This window comes from Styela clava, chromosome 12 (assembly GCF_964204865.1).
Source record: "Styela clava chromosome 12, kaStyClav1.hap1.2, whole genome shotgun sequence".
NCBI lineage: Eukaryota > Metazoa > Chordata > Ascidiacea > Stolidobranchia > Styelidae > Styela > Styela clava.
In genome coordinates, this window is record NC_135261.1 from 15,938,798 (window position 1) to 15,947,100 (window position 8,303).

Genomic DNA, 8,303 nt, shown 5'->3' on the forward strand with positions numbered 1-8,303 from the left:
GGCCAACCTGTTATTCAAGATATTTGCTCTTCTTAATTTGAAAATATCGTGATCTAAATGGCAGCTGGCTCTAATATGACTCGGCGATGTGGCGTAGCGTGCCTCTAATTACCTTCCGTGGGGTCGTAGGTTCGAATCTCATGCGGGGATAGTTGTGATCGGGACGGCTTAATGCACGATCAAGTCCATGCTTCCGAAAACAAATAACCGTCTAACTAATCCCATATCTGACATAGACTGGTAACCGGACGAGGGGTCGTGGTTTTCCATATGATTAAGCCGTTTTATCGGTTTTCTTCTTTCGCCGGGATAAATATGTAAATCCTGTCCTATGTACCCATTTTCCCGACCTGAAATTAGCCATAACCAATATTAGGTTTTACACAAAACTTGTTTGTTAGCGTTCCATAAAATCGTATGTGTACTAGGTTTGACTTCAGCGGAAGATATTTTTATTACTAGGGAACGTGAATAAACATCTTGTGAAATACAACCCCGCAACCAACTTTTGAATCATTAGTGCTCGAAATATGAGTGTAAATAGAGATAGCGGTTAAATTCGCAACGGGGGTCGATATTTTAATGAAGTATCAGCAAATATTTAACAGCAACTAGTTTAAATTTAATCATAAAATAAGTTAGGAAAGCACACAGACTTGAATTAATTTTGAAAATTTTATGTACAAATACTTTTGTTATAGTTTGCTTTGCCACCTTGAGTGTGTTTATATAAAACAAAATTACACTTTTTCTTTATAAATTACCATAAAACGTCATTACCACGAGTACTAATTATACGTGAAAACACTTCTCATTATATACTTGAAATGTAGTTTATTTAAATCACACCAAAATAATCGATACCAATAATATATTCATTTTAAATAATTTGAATAATTGGCATAATTTGAGCATAATTTATTTTCAGCCTTCGAAAATGACACTTTCGGAATGAAGAAATGAGTACAGTTACAGATTTTCAAAACATCACAAACCTCAAATTCTAAGACTAAAAATGGTTTGATCTCAAATCAATGACAATCATTTTTTGGTCAGGATATAATACGCTGTCGTCAAAATCAACTATATATATGAAGTGCGAGCTTACTTATTGATAGGAATGGTCTTGGTGAACTTTTGAGTTGTGACGTGTTCGATAATTAGAGCATTGCTGTTATTTTTTCCCAACGTGTTGACGGACGTTTGAACCATGAAACAAAGTAATTAATCCTCAAAATATTCCAATCGTTTCGTAATTGTGAAATGACTGAGATTATTCTAAAGAAAATAGTTCCTATAAATAATGTTTCAATCATATGAATATCCCATTAATTTTCGATTCATGCAACAGCCTAAAAATTAACAGGTCTTTTTCGGTCGTAGTTTGATAATAGCTAATGTTTCAATAAAATTATCAAAAATATGCCGTACACATTGATATTTATATGTATATTATTAGATATTTTAAAAGCGCGGAACTATGCCATTTTGTTGATATCATCTTTCATTTCCCGTTTTTCAGACATATTTGTGACGTTGTCATAAAAGAACGCTTGCATCAATTGATTATAAACCAATATCTTCAATGGGTTTTGCTTAATTGGACACGAAATGGATCCATGGATCGATATTGTTTTTGTTGGTATTTTCTTCTTGTTGTTGTGAAAAAATTGCTTTTCTCATTGACTACTGCAGGATCAATTGTTTTAAAATTTTCAGTGGTTAAAGATTGTATTCTTCGCTAAAAGGCTATTACTTTCATTTATTTCAAAATTTTCTGTGTTCAATGTGATTCGTTTTTCACTTCAAAATTATAAGGTAAGGTGGGTACTGCTTTGTTTTTGTCTTCGGGTACATATATTTGAGCATTGCTCTCTTGTTTGAAAATATCGTTATTCCAATGGCAGCTGACAAATGTTCGCCCATTTTTATCACCTAATATTAGCCATAACAAATGTGATGTTTTTACACAAAACCTGTTTGTTTTAGTTTTACATAAAATCGTATGTGGCAATGATTTGGCTGTAACGACACTTTTATTATTACTATCGTTGAATAACACTTGCCTGTAATGTTGTTGCATACTTTGTGGTTTCACTTAATAACCAATTCCCCTCGACCAGTTTGACGCAATCAAGTGAGAATTTCAGTTCAAATAGCGGCAAAATAAATTGAGAAGAGATGATTTAAACTCAAGCATAACCCTAGTTGATGGGATGAAGCTCAAACTACTAACTTCATTTGCTTGACTTTACTTGCAATTGTTTTTTTGCCAAACAGATTCAACCAAGTTTATTTTAAATAATGTAATAATTATAAATATTGTTTACCCATATAAATACCCTATTAATTTTCGATCCACGCAACAGCCTAAAAACAACACGTCTTCTTAGGTCGTGATTAAATAGTACCTAATGCTTCGATAAAATTATCAAAAATATGCCACAGTCCATAATATATGTATATTTTAAGCATCCTCATGACGCATGTCACATACAGTACTAGAAAATTGGAACGAAGGATATGCAGTTCGCCATGTCACACCACAACACATCTGTAATAAGCAAGTCGCAATAAATAAGCCATGAAATAACGTTTTCATAAATTAATTACACAACAATACAATTAATGGTTTTTGTTAATTCAGAAGCCATAAATCAAACATTTTCGAATCATCAAGTTTTCTTGAATAAAAATTTTCCCAGCTCGTTTTTTATCTGATGCGTGCTTCGAGATCTGCCGGAAATGTTTCAAAGTTTAAATAAATATATATCCCAAAGTAATTTGTTACGACTAAGTTAATGTCATATCATCATCTCATATTACGATTACAAAGCAGCTCAAGTCAGTCAATATGCCTACAGCTTCATACTTACTCATTCATTTTGACGTCAACTCAAGAGATTTATGGCCTTGGGGTACTTCACTACTCAATTAAATCAAGATTTATGATTGAATCATTGCTGTCTGCTTAAAGTTACACAAATAGCATCAGAATAGCATCAAATCTAACTTGACATTAAAATTTAAACTTAAAATGTTTAAACCTGACATATACCAAAAATTTAAAGCGATATCTAATCATTTGTAACCTTTCAAAATACCATCTCAGGCTCTGTGTAGACTAGTGAGAAGTTTTTGGCTGGCGCTCAAGTATGCATCATAACAAATTGAATAAAAACCACATTTTCTGATCTAGTCCATGATTAATTATGAATTCGTGTCTAACACAAGTCATAATTACGGCATTCGAATGATTCATCTAAATGTTAACTTATCATTTGGGCAAAAATCACGATGTTAATTGAACAATGTTGATCATTATGATTAGTTTTGAAGACGCCCAAACTACCTCCGCAGTTTTGTATTCGAAATTAAATAAAAAGAAGAAAAATATAGAGTTGTCTCTTGATTAGTTTATACATTTTTTTGACAATTTTATCTTGAACAATAAATTTTGTCTAGGAATAGCATCGGTCTCATCGAAGAGATATCACAGCACTGATTACGACAACGAGGCGCGTTCATCACAGTCCATTCTTAAAATTGAATGCTAACGTCTACTAAAGTCGACAAAGGGAGGTTGAGACGTTATTGTATACATGCGCCTACGTCAAGATATTTCGTTCTATTTTATAATACCAGAAAATCAACCATTATTATTCGAAAACTGAAGTTTTCACAGATTTTTTTATTCTGGTTATATGATTTTAGTAATAGAAAATGCATTTATCAAAGACAGACATGCAACGCAAATATCGCATATGGTAATTTTCCAATGTATGTTAAGTGTTAGCTTAAAATAACTGAGACAAAATGAATTTCACAAAAAATCACAATATCGACATCTAAACATTATCTACTTCTAAACAGAACTGAGTAATCAAATAAACCCCAAGGCAATTCTGTCATGAAATGCGATAACTCGGAGTTTTCTATGTCTCTGTTGGTTTGACGCACATCTTTTTGATAAGTGTCTTATATTTGAGATCTGTTTCTGTATCATGCAGTCCAGGTTGATACAGCATACCGTCATTTGCTTTAATTTCCACTCTACAAAAACAATATTATATTCTTTAAAGTTTAAAGAGGCTTAAATTGTGTCCATCGTTCCATATTTGCACCGTTGATATCAATTTAACGATCAAATTAAATTAATATTCAATAAACTTAGAACTTGTAATGCTTATCATAATGAATTTTGGCATAAACTTGTTTGCAACTTTGAAATAAAAGTTTACGGCATGAATTTGGGAAAAAAGCAATAAAACCAGATACTATAATGAGTTTATATCATTTTACGCATTGACAAATACTTACGACATTGTTACGCAGCCGCACGATGGCGCAATCCATTGTATTCCGCGAGTACCTTTCAAATCGGTACTTCCGTCCAATTCCATATCATGACATCCTGATTTAACTGTGGCGGGAGTTGCTCTTTTGTTATTTTTAAGTTTAAAAGTACCCTTTCCGCAACTTTCATATCCTACGTCGGGAGTAACCGATAATACGAATCCATGGATACGCTTGGACCCTTCTTTTTTTGGTCGAACAGCTTTGACAATAACTACAAAATAAAGTATTACAAAATAGAGTATTATTACGGTATATAAACCCAATAAAAAAAAACTATAATACAGAAAATTTGGCATTGGTATATTTTATGGGGTATATAACCCGCCCAACTAACTGAACCGTGTAATTGATAACTAGAAATAATGAGACAAAGGGTCATGACTCATATAATCAGTTCAAAATATTCTAGTATAATTCCTTCTATGCATACCCCAGAATTCAGCACAGTTATATTAAAACCTTTATATCTTTGATCATATACCAAACCAAACAATATTATTTAATTTACCATTGTGCTTTACATCCGCGGTGAAGTTGCCATCACTGTCTAGTTTCTTTACAATGAGACGAAACTTGGGTCTTGATCTTTTCGAGATTCCTGCCAGTGGATAATTGTCGCCTAATTTCGCGTGCCAAAATGGTGGAGAACAGTCAACTCCTTCCTCTTGTGCAATAGGTTCGGATGCTTAAAAATTAATTCGTTGTATTAACATTGTATGAAACAAATGATGTCGAAAAGGACGTTCAAATCGAAAAATGTATTGTAATTTTGTAGCGATGTTGACTTAGTATTAGGTTACAAAAATGTTTTTAAAACCATTATTTTTTCCACATCCGTTGCCATCAATTTTTTTTATTTTAAAAAATTATACACAAGACTTCTCATGATAAAATAAAATATACTTACTTGCACCGCAAAACACAACAGCGAAAACTCCGACCAGCGCAATTGATCCCAACATATTTGACTATTTGCTAAAAATTTTCACTTTGTTCTGACGTGAAAACAAAACGAATTAGTTAATATTTACGGGACATACGTTTCTGAGAAGTATTACATTTTGTATCCTGTCTATTGTGAAATTGACAGCAATAATCTAGAGCAATAATCTAACGGGCTCTTACTATACTGGGCTACCCATAAAGAAATAAATACATATGGAAAATGTATCTGCAAAGTTGTTCCCAAATGAGGTTGCATAAATATGATATTACAAAGCTTTAAATCTTTATTACGGTACCGCACTTTAAATCGAATACGGTATGTTTCCGCCAGCGTCATGAATGCCACGCTTGTTCCTGAAACCTTCCAATTCATGTCAAATACAGCGCGACCTGACAGTTATGAATTAACGGAAAATCGTTTCCTCTCTGGGGTATAGGTGCACACTATTTTGTACTATATATAGTACATCTCTCCATATAGCAGCAGCTGAACTGACATGAACTGACCCTTAGGCTAAGTAAATATATTCCAATATGGTCGTCTGTAGGTTGAGGTTTGACTTTTTATGCCCGACGGCTATGACAGATAAAAATAGGAAATTACTTCACTAATGGCGGGCCTGCACGATTTCTTTTATTTGCCGCATGAATGCATCGTGAGTGTAGCACATCAATCGACATTCACAGCGTGGTGTGCTTTTTACAGTCTCGTGGGAATAGCTCGAGCCGAAAGGCGTAAGAACCTTTGATTAGAATATCTGCTACCAAAGATTATACTCCGCCAAGTATGTTCCCCAACAAAATCGACCATATTAGTACGAAATAACTGTGACAAAATGGGGTTGAACAATAGATTTAAGATAAAAAGAGGCGCATCTGCTATCTTGGTCGTATTGACTTATCTCACGAAACTCCTCATGTCTGGCCTACTTTGAGCCAAAACCAACACGATATCTGCAACTTCAAAAGCCAGACGTTTTAGCTCAGACGAGCTTAATCTGAAATTGTTTACCGGAGAATCGATCGGTTCTTTCGTCGACAGCACGACATGCAAATTAGTCTCGATGCATGAATTATTTATTCTATAGCCTACGACGACGAATATTCAAGAGTTGAAACAATTTAATAAGATTTCAATCGCGCAATGGGATTTAACATATACAGGATTTAAATAATAAACATGAAGATTCAATATATCAAACATATGCTATACAAGCATTCCTATAGATTGATACTATTTGCTTGCAAAATTGCAGAATACAAATCCATTGACATTTGAGTCCAATACGTTTACTTCATTTCCCAAGGGGCGAATATTTGCACACAGCCAAATATAATATATATGTGCTATCAGCTATCGTATGAATTTATGCTTGAATACCTGCTCATCTTCTTTCTATGTCATGTTTTTATTTACATATTTTCATGATTCTTACATTTTACTTATTGATCATTGATATAATTTTTTTACCATTCTGGTTTTAAACAACCAATTCTTAATCCTCTGGTCTCGAAACAAAAAGTTCGCTTACAAATCAATCATGCCTCATTTGACCACGATTCGAAATCTGTAATGTGCGGCAAATGAACTCGCCTTATCGCTAATGTTCCTGCTGTGATATAATACATTACTTCCTGGATGTCTACATCTCAAAGTCATTGAATCGTAAGTGAGCGCTGATAAATCTTCGTTTACATACTAGAAATTGATTAGTACAAGATATGTGGAAATACGCTTCCAATGTTATTAGATTTAAAAGCTGCTGGAGACACCGAAGCGTCGATTTAAAAAAAGATTCACCTTTTGACAAAATGTTCAATGTATTTTTTTTTTAATTTTTTGGCCAATTGCAAATCAGTTGACAAAGAAAAGATGAGTTCGAATCATTTCTTATACTAAACAGTAGTAAACAACCTGATTCTGTACTGTATTCAAGTTTCAGAACTGAAAAATTTAGAAAACGTTTGATGAAGAAATGGAGAGCAGAGTTCATTTTTAGGCCAAATTTGTTAAAAAATTATTTCATTATCAGCTAAATTCGAATCAATGAATTTGTCAGACGGGCTACATTGTTTCACAATCTGCCACGTCCACATTATATGCGCGCTTGATTCATTTTAATATCCTCTTATCGTTAATTTGACTACATTTTACAAGTAGAAGACGTATTTACCACGTGGACGCCACGACTACATTTTATGACCATGCAGCTGGAATTTATTAAAATTGAAAAAAACTCTCTCAGCATCGGTTCGCTTTGGAAGTCACATATAGAAAAAAAGGCTTATATTCTAATATACCACTTTTATGTGAGAAATTCGTATTTTCTAGTTTCGAAACCTTGCAGAAAAAAGAATATATCGATTCATATGAAATACAAAATTTTGATTAGAAATTTTGTGGGATAGTTACATTAACCTATGTAATCTAAGAAATTTGTATAATTGTGCAGCAAGATCTTCTAAATCTAAACTCATTCAGACTAATTGTTACAGATATACACTGTGTTGATATTTAACAAGACTCTTGACTCATTAGCGCAAAATCCAAGGGAAATGATATGGAGTCTCGCGTAACCACGAACTGATGAATATTTACATCAAGTATTATATTTTTTTAATTTATTTGTATAGTTTGAGTACATCCGCGCACTAGACCCTCTGCCAAGTCGGGCAGAGTCTGCTATGTCTGTTAGCTCAATCAGTGGTTGTGAAAATAATGATATTTATCTACGCCTACTATCACCAAATCAATATTCAATTGCTTAATTCGCGGGCAATTCTTATTTTCATAAGTGCAATTGTATGCAGGTGCAATTGTCGTGGGTTCAAATGTACGTGGGTTCAAATGTAATGGAACCCTTCCAGAAGTATGTGCACCAAGATGGCGCACAACCTGAACATAGTATTGTGCCAGGTTAAAGTTCAAGTTGTGCACCAATACCTCGGGAGTGCCGTCTGAAACTATATAGCGACGTCTAGCGGGTGACAAGCGAATG

The 8,303-nt window shown here is 33.7% G+C and overlaps 1 protein-coding gene across 1 annotated transcript; it reads right to left on the reverse strand.

The window, feature by feature from the left end:
* Positions 1-3,673: 3,673 nt before the first annotated feature.
* On the reverse strand, positions 3,674-5,427 carry LOC120329822 (uncharacterized). Its single transcript, XM_039396608.2, has 4 exons — positions 5,267-5,427; positions 4,868-5,044; positions 4,321-4,570; positions 3,674-4,053 (listed from the first exon to the last, which is right to left on the reverse strand). Exons 1-4 carry the CDS (start codon positions 5,319-5,321, stop codon positions 3,936-3,938), a joined length of 600 nt encoding a protein of 199 aa, XP_039252542.2. The 5' UTR covers positions 5,322-5,427; the 3' UTR covers positions 3,674-3,935.
* Between the last annotated feature and the right edge of the window lie 2,876 nt (positions 5,428-8,303).

Coding starts and splice junctions, on each gene's coding strand:
- LOC120329822 (XM_039396608.2), bottom strand. CDS start 5,321: ATGTTGGGATCAATTGCGCTGGTCGGAGTTTTCGCTGTTGTGTTTTGC. Junction 4,571..4,867: donor CGCGGATGTAAAGCACAATG/GTAAATTAAATA, acceptor TTTATTTTGTAG/TTATTGTCAAAGCTGTTCGA. Junction 4,054..4,320: donor TGCGGCTGCGTAACAATGTC/GTAAGTATTTGT, acceptor TTGTTTTTGTAG/AGTGGAAATTAAAGCAAATG.